Genomic DNA, 15,745 nt, shown 5'->3' with positions numbered 1-15,745 from the left:
ACCACCCGCTGCAGTGCCTTGCGCTCCGCAACAGAGCAGCTCCCATACCACACTGCCACACAGTTGGTCAGGATGCTTTCTATTGCGCAGCGGTAGAAGTTCACCAGGATAGCCGAGGAGAGCTGATTCTTCCTCAGTGTCCTCAGGAAGAAGAGGCGCTGGTGAGCCTTCTTGACCAGGCTGGAGGTGTTGGTCGTCCACGACATGTCCGCCGAGATGTGGGTCCCCAGGAACTTGAAACTGGAGACACGCTCAACAGCCATTCCATTGATGTGGATGGTGTCGTGTGTGCCTCTTGACTCCTTCCTGAAGTCCACGATGAGCTCCTTCGTTTTGGTGGTGTTGAGGAGCAGGTTATTATCAGCGCACCATGTGGCCAGGTGCTGGATCTCCTCCCTGTAGGCAGTCTCATCGTTGTTGCTGATGAGACCAATCACCGTAGTGTCGTCCGCAAACTTGACGATAGAATTAGATCCATACACAGGCTTGCAGTCGGAGGTGAAGAGGGAGTAGAGAAACGGACTTAGCACACAGCCCTGTGGTACACCAGTGTTAAGAGTGATGGATGTGGAGCAGGTGGATCCTGAACGAACATTCTGGGGTCTGTCAGTTAGGAAGTCCAAAATCCAGTTGCACATTGAAGTGTTGATGCCCAGGTCTCCAAGTTTGGCAATTAACTTGGATGGGATGACAGTGTTGAATGCTGAGCTGAAGTCAACAAACAGCATGCGTGCATACGTGTTCTTATGGTCCAGATGGGTGAGCACAGAGTGCAGTGCCATGGAAACGGCATCCTCTGTGCTCCTATTGCTGCGGTAGGCAAACTGGTGTGAGTCCAATGTGGATGGTATAGAGTCTTTTAGGTGTTCCAGGACCAGCCGCTCAAAGCACTTCATAATGATGGGTGTGAGTGCTACAGGGCGGTAGTCATTAGGGCACCTCGGGCTGGAGTGTTTCGGCACTGGCACAATGGAAGTGCGTTTAAAGCATGATGGTACAGCTGCTTGGGCGAGAGACAGGTTGAAAATGTCTGTAAAAACCCCAGCGAGCTGCTCCGCACATGCCCTGAGCACACGTTCAGGGATGTTGTCTGGTCCAGCAGCCTTGTGCGCGCTGATCCGGCTCAGTGCCTTGCAGACATCTGTGGAGGAGAGTGTGATTGGTGGGTGGTCAGCTGAGGGTTTGAGCTTGGTGGCAGTTTCTCTGTTGTCTCTTTCAAAACGAGCATAAAAGTAATTTAGCTCATTCAGGAAGTTGACATCAGTGGCTGCGGGGGTGGAGTGGGGGGGTTTGTAGTCACTGATGGCCTGGATGCCCTGCCACATGCGTCGAGGGTCAGAGTTGGAAAAGTGACCCTCAATCTTAAGCTTGTAGCAGTGCTTGGCCTTTTTGATGCCCCTCTTCAGGTTTGCCCTGGATGCGCTGTAGGCTTGTGCATCTCCTGATCTGAAGGCAGTGTTGCGTGACTTCAACAGGAGTCGTACTTCCCTGTTCATCCAAGGCTTCTGATTTGGGTATGTGGTGATCTGTTTCTGGGTTGTAACACTGTCGATGGTGGTATTGATATGATCCAATACTGAGGAAGTGAATGAGTCAATGTCCGTGTGAGCGCCACTGGTGGCTTGAGAAGCAAACATACTCCAGTCTGTGTTTAGAAACCTTTCCTGGAGTGTGGAGTCTGCCCCCGCAGGCCACACCTTGATGGTTTTCATTGATGGCTTCACGCGGTTGATGAGGGGTGAATATTTGGGTCTGAGAAACAAAGAGAGGTGGTCTGACTGTCCTAGGTGGGGGAGGGGTGTCGCAACGTAAGCTCCGGCCATGTTTGTGTAAACATGGTCTAAGGTTTTGTTTCCTCTGGTGTGGCAGGAAACATGCTGGTGAAACTTGGGTAGCACTGACTTTAAGTTTGAGTGATTAAAGTCACCTGCAACAATAAACGCAGCTTCCGGGTGATCAGTCTGTTGTTTACTGATGGCTGCGTGAAGTTCTTTCATAGCAAGCTTGGCATCAGCATCGGGTGGAATATAGGCTGCTGTGATAATGGTGGAGGTGAACTCCCGGGGTAGATAAAACGGTCTACATTTAACCATGAGAAACTCCAGGTTAGCTGAACAATGACTCCCAACAATAGCAGAGTTTGTGCACCAAGCTTTGTTAATATAAATGCACAATCCGCCCCCTCTGCTCTTCCCGGAGCCATCTAATGTTCTATCCGCCCGGAGTGTGTGGCGTCCCGCTAGCTCGATAGCGGTGTCCGGTATTCCGCTGTTTAACCAGGTTTCCGTGAATATTAGGACGTTACAGTTCAAAAGTTTCTTACTGTGTGTGATGCTGAGTCGAATCTCCTCCATTTTGTTCACTAGCGACCGTACATTGGCAAGGAAAATGCTGGGTAAAGAGAGCCGATGAGGAGTAAGCGTTAGCTTAGCACGCGTTCCTCCACGTCTCCCCCGCCTTTGTTTACGATCACGCCGCCGTCTGCGTGCACTTCCGCCCGACCGGGTAGAGTGCAGAGTCACCGGTGTCTTAGCGATCTCAGGAAGGAGTTGTAGATTGTCCATAAAACTGTCGGAAATTCGCAAACCAATATCCAAAAGCTCAGCGCGGGTGTACGATGTAAAGGCACAACTGTTCTGTGCGAACAGACCCGAGAAGAACAGGAAAATTACCGCAAAATTGCAGAATCTGGAGAGAACCAGAGCCTCGCGATCTACTCGCGCCGCCATCTTGGTCAATCTATTGGAGTACTTGGATTCTATAGAGAATACATGTAATGCGAATGAGTAAACAATTACATAAAGTTTATCACTGAAGATATTTCTGTATCTACTGTACTGCAACATTACCTGTTCTCCTGTCAACATATTCTGACAATGGATGCAACAGCTCCTGTTTAGAGCAGGTTGGACTCTTTGTCCAGCGTCTCTAAGAGAAAGGCCATGATTGATAACGTGATCAATAACAGTTGCCCGAATTTCATCTGAAACCTGAGCCCTCCAACCAGGGCCGGCCCAAGCCCTTATGGGGCCCTAAGCACAATTTTATTTGGGGCTCCTCTGTGCCACCAATACGATTGACTATTGTTAATTCTTGATAATGCGCACACCCAGTATCAATGTTAGTAGTTGTAGCTGTGTTGCTTACATCATGTCTGGCTGTCATGTTTTTACTCTTTACGGTTTTTAATTGTAACAGTAGCAAACCCACAAGAGTGCTCAGGTGTTAATATTCAAAGCCCTACAGTTCAGACTGGGATATGTCCTTTATTTTATTTGTTTATTTTAGTCTCTTATGCTGAATATTCTCACTTTTCCCCAGGATTCTTTAATGAATAGCAGGTTCAGAAGAACAGCATTTCTCTGAAATAGAAAGCTTTCAAAAAAATCCTAAAAATATTGTACACAACTGTTTTCAACACTGATAATCATAAATGTTTGTTGAGAATTAAATCATCATTTTCGAATAATTTGTGAAGGATCATGTGACACTGAAGACTGGAGGAATGATGATAAATTCAGCTTTGATCACAGGAATAAATTACACTTTACTATATATTTACATAGAAAACAGCTGTTTTCTACAGTTTTCACACACTTTTGGGCCCCCAGAGATCGGTTTTATTAGTAGTAACAGTACTGTACTAGTCATAATGTAATATAAATGTATAATCAAAATAGTTACAAATAAAACAAAATTATGGCCTATTTCTGCAAAACGCTCCACTCATGAACCTCTCATACTCATCGGTAAAACCACGTTCGCTCAAATCCTGCTCCGACATGGAATTTCTCTGCACTGTAGGCTACTATAACTGTAGCCATTAAGAAAAGGTATTTAGTTTCATAATGTTATTTATTTTAATGTCATCAATTGTTGATTATGAAGAGTGAACAGCATGGACACATCATAAGATGCACAGTATGCCCGGAGACATGGAGTGAAGCTTTGATCACTTTATTAAGTTTTGTTGAATTTTGTTTTGTATAAATGTTTATCTTCATTTTAATCAATGTTTCATCAGTCAATTGCCCAAATATAGCAGACAATAATACCGGTTGTTCACCACAATTAGCAATTTGGTCAAGGGCTTTGTTATTACACTACAATCACTTACCTGATTGTGACGAGGTAACGTTAAAGGGATAACGTTTGTTCACCCTGAAATGAAAATAAAGCCATCTTTTCCTCACCCAGCTGTTGTTCAAATGCGCGTTTTCCTGTGTGTGCGCACTCCAAGCCGTCAGTAGCCTCATGCAATATTGTCATGACAACCGGTACACAACATTCACTTAAGGAGGTTATATTATTAGTATTATTTCTTATAATATACGTTATAGAAAAGACGAGAGTCACTGTTTCTATTGAGCCTGATTTCTCAAAATGGTGCATGTGTGTGTGTGTGTGTGTGCTTATCCTGGGTGCAATGACAACAGTGCGAGTTAGTGTGCACACACATGAGCGCGCTCAGAGTAACGGCCGAGCTCAGTGTTTTGACGTTCTTTCTCGCAAAACCTTATAGTGTGCCCCCTGAACACTTTCCATATATGCCGCGCGTCTCCCTGTATCGTTGCATGATACATTTGTTTATTTTTTTGTAATGTTTTAGCCTGGTCGCTATTCACTGCCATAATAGGAAGGAGCGCGTGCAGGACTATTTTTTTTAAATTTCTGCTTTTGAGGTCTGAAAAAGATAGAAGGACAAAGGGCACTGGGACAACATCAGGGTAAGTAAAAGAAGGCTTTATTTTCATTTCAGGGTGAACTATCCCTTTAATAACGTTGGTTAGCGCAGGGTTGCCCGAGGAGGACAGTGGACCTGCGCTGCATGTCAAACACGCTACACTCGTTAATTTATACAACACATATTTGTAGTGCATTCCTCCTGTGCAAGAAATAAGTTTGTCACATGTGTTGCACTGTGCCGACCCAGCCTTTTTTTAAAAAGTGAAATAAAGCCACACTTTTGAGTACCGTCTCCATGGCTGCAACATTTATTTTTTAAACGGTTCCAAGTTCTCGATGCCCAACCCTAGTTCTGATTATGTAATGTGCTTTTCTCTCTTGGTGCGTCCACTACTGCGGAGATAGCGAGTCGTCAACTTCAGAAAACTTGCTATTTTTGACACAATCATAATCATTACTTTTGCCGGTTCTTTGTGGCAAGCTTTATACGTGCGCTTGAGTGCGGAATAGGCCAATATGTTATGTAAACACTCATCATGGTTTAAAATTCTCTCCAGTATTTATATTTATGTAATTAAATTAATAAAAGTGCTCAGTTGACTAATGGCTTAAATGAGAAAGTAGAGTTTGGGGCAGCACTTATTTCACATCTTTGAACCATCATGTCACAAAAGGCATTCTGGGTTGAATGATTATTAAATTAGTATTATTCAATTGCGAGTATTAAGCACATTAGGTTATATATATAAAAAAAATAAAAAAAAGTAAAATATTTTTACATCCTTAAATCAATATCGTATCTCATATAATATTTGCATGATTTAACAGACAGGTTTATTACCTTTATTTAACCAGGAGAAAAAACTCACTGAGATTAAAATCTCTTTTACAGTTCATTTTTGTGTCCTGGCCAAGATAGGCAGCTGAGTTTGCATGTGCAGTTATACATTAAGTTACATGTAGACATAAAACATACAACCAATTAAAAACAATTACTAGGTTGAATAGGTTAATCCATTTTTCTTCAGTACATTTACATTTACATTTATGCATTTGGCAGACGTTTTTATCCAAAGCGACTTACATTGCATTCAAGGTACACATTTTTTACATTTTGTCAATTCTTGCTTTCCCAGGGAATCGAACCCATGACCTTGGTGTTGCTAGCACCATGCTCTACTGTTTGAGCTATAGGAAAGTATCATGCAGCTTTACCTTCTTCTACTGTTCCTGTTGTGACAGACATTTGCTTTTCCAAAGTGTCATAAGGTGGCGCATGAGTAGACTATATTTCTGTTTTATTTCTCTTTTTGTCATTATATCTCACTTTTACATCTTCCTATTTTTGAATATGTTTTCTCCCTCTCTCTTTTTATTTATTTATATAAACTAGGTCTGCACTTGTTGTTCTTCCCTCTTTGCTTCTCCCTTTTCACTTTTTTGACCTTTATAATTTTTGACCAATGCCAGGGTCATATATTGTCTGACCTCATAACACCAATCTATCAGAGGCCTTTCTTTTTTCAATGTGTCATAAATGTGTAACTTTAGTGAGTTTTCTCAATAGTGTGTAGTGGATAGTGGATCCCTTTGCATCCACATACTCACTTTCCAGCCAAACATTTTTTAATGGATTCTATCAGTGCTTCCTTAAAATGATGCTCTTCTCTAAGTTCTATATTCGATCTTCTAATTCTATCTTTCTCAAATTCATTAAGCTTTCCCCACAAGCTGGAAGAGGAGAAAAAAAGTTCCTTCACACTTCAGTGCTCACACACACAAACGTTCTCCTTATCTAACCTTCAGTCTCTTCAATGCGCGCCCCTGTTTTTATGCTCTGCAGTTATTCACTCTTCATGCATATTCACACACTCGGGTTTTCACTCATACACTTTCAAACATGCAGATTTTCAAAGGACACTCCTTCTGAATTGAACTTTTGAGTTATTAGAAACTGCGTCTCTCTGTCTGGATCACAGCGTTTGCAATCTGGAAAATGTCCAAATAAATGACAGAACCAGCTTCTTGGAATTATTTTAATTATTGTAATAATTTTTACAAAGTGTATTTCTTTTTGCCTCTCACTTTAGATTTTATTTTCTATTTTAAATTTTCAGTATCTTTATCATTTCAATTCACAAGATATCCAGCAGTGGCATAATGCCAATGTTCAATTTAGTGAGAATTAGTCTGATTTTCCCAGTGTTTCTGTTCAAACAAGGTCTCCAGTGAAAGGCACTAAAGACCAATATAACTGTTTGTCCTCTGCCAAATCGTGACTTTCTGCTGGTGGTTGCAACTTCTGATAATATAGCTGGGTCTAATAATAATAATTGTTCAATTTGTTTTCCTCTCTGCCTTCCCAAATGTTTTCTACAATAGGGCCACCCGGCTGGGTTGGTACTTTTTCTCCCACCCAGTGCTTGCTATCTTTAGTCCGTGCTCTTCAAGGGGGAAATCCAGCCTCCGGAAAGCGTACCTTCCATAGGGGCAGCCATTGCTAACCAAGCCATCACCTGCTGTTAGCATCCCATTGACTCCCATTCATTTTGGCCTCACTTTGACAGTGAATATCTTTACATCTGAGGCGTTTAAAGACTCCATTTGTCAACAACTTTTTCCACAGCTTGCAACAATATACACTTCCTTCAGCTTTCTTCTGAGATTGCTCACTTTTTACAAAACTCTCCCTATCCTCCTAATTAACAGTGCACCTTATCTTTTTAGATCAGCTCCAGACAAGTGCAGCCTCTCTCTCTCTCTCTCTCACACAGACACACACACACACACACACACACACACACACACACACACACACACACACACACACACACACACACACAAAGATGCCCCTCTCAGGCAAGATGCAGTTCTTGCGTACATCTATATATATAAGAAAAAAGAAAAAAACATGCATGCGATATCGCCAGTACCTGGATATTACATCACTGTCCTCCAATGTAAATATACACTTAAAACATTTTATTTTAGTCATAATCAAATTTTTGGTTCGTTTCGTAAGGCTTTTAGGTAGTTACCTTTCCTCTCCATGGCTGGCTCCGCCAAATATATTGTGGGATTTTCTAAGTTCTCTTTGAAGAAATTTGGAAGAAGTCGAATTCAATCTCTCAGAGTCGAAGTTCCAGGTCTCAGAAGATATTAACTTTATTTAACTTTATTGCATGAACAACAAAGTGAGATGCCAGCTGAACATCTGATATTTCCATAGTAAAACTCATCATTGATCCTGCTTTCTTATCTCCCCTCATCCAATGGGCATCTTCCAGCCCTCCTTTCTCCTCTGACTCCACCTTGCGATTACGCAACAGCATCTTATAATTTCGCACTTATATGCAAAGCTCTGCATCTTTTAAGATTTGTTGTGGAAAAACCCCAGAGCTCCTCTTCACATGTGAGGTATCATTCTCTAAACGCTCCACTGGTCATCTAGGCCTCACTTCTGTGCCCGTTCACCAAATGATGTGATCTCAGTTTTCCATGTTCTTTCAAGACCCTCTCATTACAGAAGACAGAAGGCCTAGTCATAATCTTATTGATACATAATCTTATATCATATAATCAGCGTAATTCTCCAACACTAACAGCTATAACAGCTGATAGACACGACGCAGAGCGGAATTGTTTTTAATTAAATGAATGAAAAAATGTTCTTCAATATTCAATATTTTATTTCCCATTTATTCCATAAAAATTATGTATTTCCATTTTTGTGCTCTTTTTAAGTGTTAATGAACTGTTTAATGTCCACATGAAATCAGAATGGCAGTTGTTTGTCTTCTAGTATGAATATGTGAGTCTCACTGTTATCTATACGCTAGTGTTGCTCCACAACAATGACACAATTCACATGTAGAAGATATAAGAGATCAAAACTTACAGTCTCTCACTTCAGCCAATGAGGATCAGTGATGTTGATGACATCACTCTGCACTTCAGCTTCTCATCAGATCTTCTGTCCAATCAAACGCTCTCTAGAATCTGCTCTTCAAAATATCTTCTGTTGTGCAGTGACATTTATGCAGAGTTTTGGACAGGTTGAGTCGCTTCATTTGATTTTGTGAGATGTTTAACCATAACTTCTGTTTGTGCACTTCTTACAGAGAAACCTAAACCTAAACCTGTTCTGACTGTAAAGCCTGAACCATCACAGATATTCAGAGGAGAGACGGTCACTCTCACATGTGCCGTACAGGGGGAAGGATGGACATACAGATGGCGGTGTGATGGTAAACTACACAAATCTAATGAGAAAGAGCTCAAGATCACTGTAGATCACACACAGATGTGCAGGTGCTACAGCTGTAGAGGATCAGGATCAGGATCAGTCTGCTCTCACTGGAGTAATGAAGTGACTCTGACTGTATCTGGTGAGTGATCATCACTGACTCACATCTATATTCCAAATCTGACATAATAATAACAAATAAATATACAAAGATAAATTCATATTTATTATGGAGGATGAGAAATGACTTAAGTATAAATAAATAAATGAATAAATATGTAAATGCAGAATTAAATACATAAATGTAGAAATACATAAATAAATAAATGAATAAATAAATATATTAATACATAAATATAGAAATACATAAATAAATGAATAAATAATTAAATGCTGAAATAAATGTGGAACTACATAAATATATGAATAAATAAATATAGAAATACATAAATATATGAAAAAATGAATGAATACATAAATAAATAATTAAATATTGAAATAAATAAATAAATGCAGAAATAAATGAATGAATAAATAAATAAATCATTTTATCAAAAGTATCATTTTTATTTGTGCTATTTTTGTATTATTTGTGTTATACTATAATTTTTCTACATTTATTTATTTGTATATTTATTTATGCATTTCTACATTTATTTATTTACAAAACTCTCACAGTGAAATGTGCATGCGCGGGCAAAACTGTGGTAATGCTGACTTCACATCAGAATCATCGTAAATACTAGTTTATAGTAAAAAAAGATGGGACATGAACAATTTCAAAAGTCAAAATTTGAATGTAATGAGCTCGTAATCACGATTTCAGAAGTGGGAAGTAGGACATTTCTGATAGCACGTGAAGGCAGCATTAACTCTGGTGCTCTTCGGTCATTTCTGACCAGAACATTTTCTCTTTTGAAATTTAAAAACAAATCACTGCTTCATCAGAATGATATGAAACTTGGTGACTTTTCTAGCATTAGGTATGTAACAATCTACAATCTATAAATCGGTAGTCTTTCTGCTCGTCTCTTTTCTTCTGTTCTCTTCTCTCCTTCAGTGATTCTGTTTGTTAACAGGTTTATTAAAGCTGAGCTGACTCCATATTTATTATACACAGATTTTGTGGCTTAGATAAGGTCCAGTTCTGGTTTATTTCTTTCCTCTTGGCTGACATGTGGTATTGCTCTGGCCTGCTTGTGGCCCAGATCTGGCAAACAGGAGTGGTCCACTCAAGGGCCGTCATTCAATGCAGCATGTGGGCCAGATCAGTATGCCACAAGTGCCAGATTTGGGCCGGATCTGGGCCGACACAATGTTGCTATGTGGGATGGTGTTATTTGTAAAGGACAGTAAAGTAGCATAACAGCAAGGGAATTAAAGAAACATACACTATTAGATTGACGAAAAATTACACTTATGTGTAGCACTCCAATTTAAACATACTTTGCCTGTGCTAAAAATGCGTAGAATATATTACACATTAATGTGTAAAACAACTTTTACAGCATTTCATGTGCAGAGACTGATGTGCTCATCTGATGGATTGGTGAAGGCAGCACAGATGTGTCCTTATCCCACAATCCTGTGCGTTCCCATTCGGTGACATTTGAGCAAGAAAATGAAAGATGGCGTCTGAAAGTTGTGGTTGCTGGTCAGTTTGTGTGTAAATGTGTGTTTTTTGACCGTTTTCCACGTCTGATGTAATTTCTAGCAATACATTTCTACTAGTAATTCAATATTAGTTTGGTCTTTAACTATAACTCCTCCCTGAACCTCCCGCTGCCCTGTATCTGGCTCTCTCATTGGCTGTAGGTCATCGCTGATGTCATTTTCAGTCAGAACTCATTTCACACAGCAGATTTTGAATCGGCGACAGATGTTTAGCACGCCAAATATCTCACGGGCGCCGGGGACTCGTCAGAGATTCTCTCAGATCGTGTGTTTGATAATTCACACTGCATGATTGTCACTTGCGTGAACAAGAACCGATTTCCCTCCGATTTCAAGCTTTTTTTGCAGATTTCTCAAAACCTGTCGGCGAGTGAAAATCAGGGCTAAAAGTGTGAACTCTTTGACATAGTTGCCAAGTCCGCGTATAACACGCGACTTTGGGCTTCTTTTTTTGGTAAGTCGCGTAAAAAAAATCACGAGACGTGGTTTGCGGTTTTTTGGGCTTATTTTAAAAAATGTGGTTGCTTGTTAGGAAAATATAATAAGCAACTTTGTTTCTTTACATTTATGGTCACTGTTTTGTCCAATACATTGACTGACACTGTCTTCTCACAGCTAATAGCCATTCAGTGCAACGATACAAGTGCTGTAGTAATCCGTCCTCATACATCCCGCCTCCATCTCCCCTTCATTGAAAAGAAATCGCGTTCAACATGCAGGCATGTGATGTTATAAATGCACGTAATGATAGTAGACTAAATAGACGTATACATTTTTACAAACCATGCCACCAGCAGAGATGTACAGAGATGGAGAGGCACCTAATATGTGGCTATATTGCAGCTTCCCTTGCTTGATGTGTCCCAATGTGCATACTATCAATCGTATCGTAATAAATAGTATGTGACCAGGGCTCGACATAAGCAATGGCCCGATGGCCCGGGGCCAGTAAAAGAGTATGTCGGGCTAGTTGAGCGGGCCAGTGATTGGCCATCCGCAAAGGCAAAACAAATGTCATACCCAGTGGCGCGAAGAGTGTCAATGTTACTTCACTTTTTTTATTACGTATTAAAATGGCAAATAACTACGAGGCTAATAAACACTGCTTACCATATCGTGAAGAGTGAGCCTCCCTTTACTTCCTACAAGATAACGGTCGCTCTTCTCAAGAAGAATGGCGAAGATGTTGGCTCTCAGTACCTCACCGATGTAGCATGTCGAAGGTAAGTTACTCAACTAGCTAGCTAATATATCACCGTAACTTTGCTCATAAATGATAGATCCAAAGTGCGAGTGCTTGACTTGTGTCATGAGTGAATTTGGGTGTCATTCCAAAGGCAGCGCGCGCGCTCCGAAACAGACCGAGACGAGTAAATTATACTTTCGGTTTCATGTGCACGTCAGGGATGGCTGACGCAAAACTTAAGTTCTGAAGTTTTGCGCGAGACGAAGCGCAGATGTTTCGAGTCGAACGATCCGAAGCGTGATTCAAAACACCTATGTCACGTGACTACGGCTAAACGAAGCCAAAAATATCTTGTATAATGTGTATCTTTGTTAAAGGGGTGGTAAAACACATTCTTTTGAAGGCTTGACTGTGTTTGTGGGGTGCACCGTAACATGTGTTCATGCTTCGTTTAAAAAAAAATTGCCTTATTTTTCATATATTTGACCTTTATTCTACACTGCTCTGTCCCTCCTTGTAAAACGGTCTGATGCTTTCCGGGTTGTATGAAGCCAGTCCCTCAAAAATACGCAGTGGGCTCTGATTGGTTAGCTGGTCCAGTGTGTTGTGATTCGCTAACCGCCTAGTGTACGTTTATCGGAAACGTCACGCCCCTTACCTGGAGGCTGTGCTTTGGTCAGTAGAAACAACGGCGTCAATAAAACCATCTGAGCCCGAATCAGACCCAGAACATTTGAGTGAAGATGATCGAGCAGAACCTGTTCAGTCCTCAAGAGTAAAGACTGCGGGTCTATAATGATCACTACTGAATGGCACTTTAACTCTTGTATTTTTAGAACGATTATAGCCAAATATCTGTCGCAAGAACTAACCCAAAACGAACAAACACTGGCTTTAACTAGTAAGTTAGCCAAATCACACACAGAACCATGTTTAGCATGCCTGAAGATAAACAATACATAAAAGCTCTAATCAAAGAATCATTTACACTAATGTCAGGTTCGCTGTTGAGATTTTAACGTTAGTGTTTGTAACGTTAGGTGTTCGTCGGATAACGTTAAGTATGAATGAGCATTTAACAGACTGGTTTGCAGAACAGCGCTGTCATCTGTTTACTTCCTTGCTACAACCTATTACAGGAAAACACATCGATGAAATATAAATCAGACTTACAGGTTGTGGCCCGTAAACAGCTTCTGTTTGTAAATCCAGCTTTCAGGACAAGCCGTTGTGCATATCCTGTATTGAACTCGCGAAGTTTGTGGAAGTTTGTGTTGTCCTCCGTGAAATGTGCAGCGCGCGCGTTGTGCATCCACGCACCGGCAGTGTTTTTTTCACGCAGCTGACGTTGTTCAAATCTGGCATTGAAATCGCGAAGACGGTGGATGTTTTCCTCTGTTAGATGTGCTGCAGGGAGCCCTGCGACCGCCTGATTCCCCGCTGACTCAAACACACGTGCAACATGCTGTATGTTAAACTCTCTGCAACGCACCCCTGTCCCTATGAAGGCTGAACAAAGCAAGTACCCCAGACCTGCAATCCTGATGAAAATAACAGCGTTTCCTTGGCATCGCGGCAACAACACTCCAGCCTAACTATACCACAACAGCGCCGCGATACAAAATGGCCTCACCCCCCCTTATTTAATATTCTCGGAGGAGGGGTTTATGTAAATATTGAGCCTGGTGATGTCACCAACCCTGGAGGAATGTGTGTAGTCGCCTAATGGCCGTTTGCTGTAGTTCTTAGAAACTGATTTCTTTAAAAGCAAATATCTCCCTTTGCTTTAAACTTTGAACGTTGTAACTTTGCAGATGTTGTTTATGCTCAAGCAGCAACATTACACGTTAGCTAAAGTTAGAATAGTGAAATCGTGGTTTACCACCCCTTTAATTGTTCATCTTTTGTGTTTTTTTTTTTTTTTTTGCTACAGTTTTTAAATAGTTTATGTACATTTTTATATTTATTTTTCTGATGCTTTTCTTTGTCATATATAACAATAACTTGCATATAATTGAATACGACTGTTGGTTGGACAAAAATATATATATACTGCAATAAAAAATTCATAGTTACAATGACAAATTGGTTATATTTTTGCATGTCTCCAGGGGCTCTCTAGCACTTAATTCATGTACTCCATTTGCTGTATTGATTAATCCTAATGTATACAATACATACAGCTTAATGAAAAAGTTTTCCTTATATTTCTTTCAGGGCCAATAAAAATATAGAAGGGGCCAGTGGGAATTTTTTTTTATGTTGAGCCCTGATGTGACATTAGTAATTTTCAATACTATTTAGGGCAGATAGTATATGCACATTGAGATGTAGGGCTTATCTTTTACAAGGTTTTGCAGTGTGTGTTCACTACTTACTGCCCCTAATATGTCCACTAACTCCGACTATGGGTTACCATAATTGGCCTTCATGTCACTTTTTCTCTTTTTCCATCTCCAAACCTCTTCTGTTCACAGCTGATTGGAGGATATTGAGTGTCCTTTATTGCAATTTGATGATTTTTGTAAAATTACATCTGTTTTTGCTTTTCAAACTCCGAAAGGTTTCAGTGTAATATGTTGCAGGCCCATTTATTGATAAAGAAATATTTATTATAAATAATATTGATGATAATAAATAATTTAATAATATTGGGCTTGTTTTGGGCTTGTTCTTGAAGCTGCGGTTGCTTATGTAAGAGTTGGTTTTGGTGCTAAGACAAAAGCTGAGATACATACCTCAGCAATTGAACAATAAAAGTCACTAATCTTGAGGAAAAGATCTCACAGAAACTGTGACAACACCCTGACAAACATTCCTCCCCCCTCCCCATTTTGCCCTCTCCTTGTCCTGGTTTCAAGTCACCAAATGCAGATATATCAGTGATGATGTTATTTGTAAATGTATTGTTTTATCCTTTTCATGTTTGATGTCTTTTTAAAGGTCTCAGTGCGAATGGTAAAATGGTCTCAGTTTCACTACAGTCACTGGTAGTATTAGAAAGATTGGAAAACTAATGAGAATTCAGTTCTCCTTTGAGTAGTCTCTTCAAAGATATCTGATCCACTCCCCCAAAACCAGGTGGGGGTGTTGCAAATATTTACAGCCCTTTTGTTCTGGTTGGAGTATTTAAGGCTGGATGTCCTAACTCTCTGGGGGAATATTCTGCAATCAGACCCCCCGTGCAAACTGCATGTAGATGTGCCAGACATGATGACTCTTTTAAATTATTTTCATATTGCTTTGCAATTGTGTTTTATGTTTTTACGCTGATCAGTTGTGTACCATGGATTCTTGTTTAAGTATTTTACTTTTCCTGTCTGGCCAAAATAAATGTTAATCTTGATTTATTCTGTATCTTTCTGAAATCATTATTTTATTCATGTCTATGCGGAGTTTTGTAGGAGTTACCGCAGATCTCTCTGTCAGGGCAGGCCATACTGGGAACCCCATAGCGGGAGCATTGAGCCATGCATGAGGGAAAACCTGATTTCTGACCTGCCACTGTTATTATAAGTTGCAGTTTTCGTGACTATCACTGAAATTACATGTTTTATTATGAGTGCACATGTGTGACTCACTTAGAGGTAAGATAGTTCACCCTGCAATCCTCTGTAATATCAGAACTGACTAATCTGTGACCGTTAGAGCAAGTGAAAATCCGGACACTTAGCCTATTTGCGATTCCGTGTCCCATGGAGGATATTAATATTTGAAAATAAGTGATACTACGAAAAATCATTGATCTAAATTAAATCGCAACTAATCTTCAAATCAGCTGATAAACTCTAAATGTAACACACTTTATGGAGTCAGATAGAATTGGAGTCAGATAAAATTATTAATGGAGTCAGATTTAAAATAAGATATCAATAAATTAAAAGAACTTCACCGAAAGGCTGAAAAGGCTTACACGCAGAATTCCTTTTGGCCACGTCATTAGTTTTCGGTTT

At 40.2% G+C, this 15,745-nt stretch overlaps 2 protein-coding genes across 3 annotated transcripts in view; one reads left to right on the top strand and one right to left on the bottom strand.

Annotated features, from left to right (window-relative positions):
* The window catches only part of LOC307120608 (histone H3.2), a gene marked incomplete at its 3' end in the record, with an annotated part of 447,270 nt that overhangs the window by 79,507 nt on the left and 352,018 nt on the right, over nucleotides 1-15,745 (bottom strand). The window lies entirely within an intron of this gene.
* The window catches only part of LOC307120113 (Fc receptor-like protein 5), a 315,523-nt gene that overhangs the window by 54,188 nt on the left and 245,590 nt on the right, over nucleotides 1-15,745 (top strand). For both annotated transcript variants that reach the window (XM_079806982.1, XM_079806984.1), the window contains exon 5: nucleotides 8,808-9,074. In XM_079806982.1, the coding sequence (XP_079663108.1) occupies nucleotides 8,808-9,074 (267 nt within the window). The remainder of the gene's footprint in view (nucleotides 1-8,807; nucleotides 9,075-15,745) is intronic.

This window comes from Gobio gobio (assembly GCF_949357685.1).
Source record: "Gobio gobio genome assembly, chromosome: 2".
In the NCBI taxonomy this organism is placed as follows: domain Eukaryota; kingdom Metazoa; phylum Chordata; class Actinopteri; order Cypriniformes; family Gobionidae; genus Gobio; species Gobio gobio.
The sequence above is the reverse complement of the archived record's forward strand: the minus strand, read 5'-3'. Positions and strand labels throughout refer to the sequence as shown.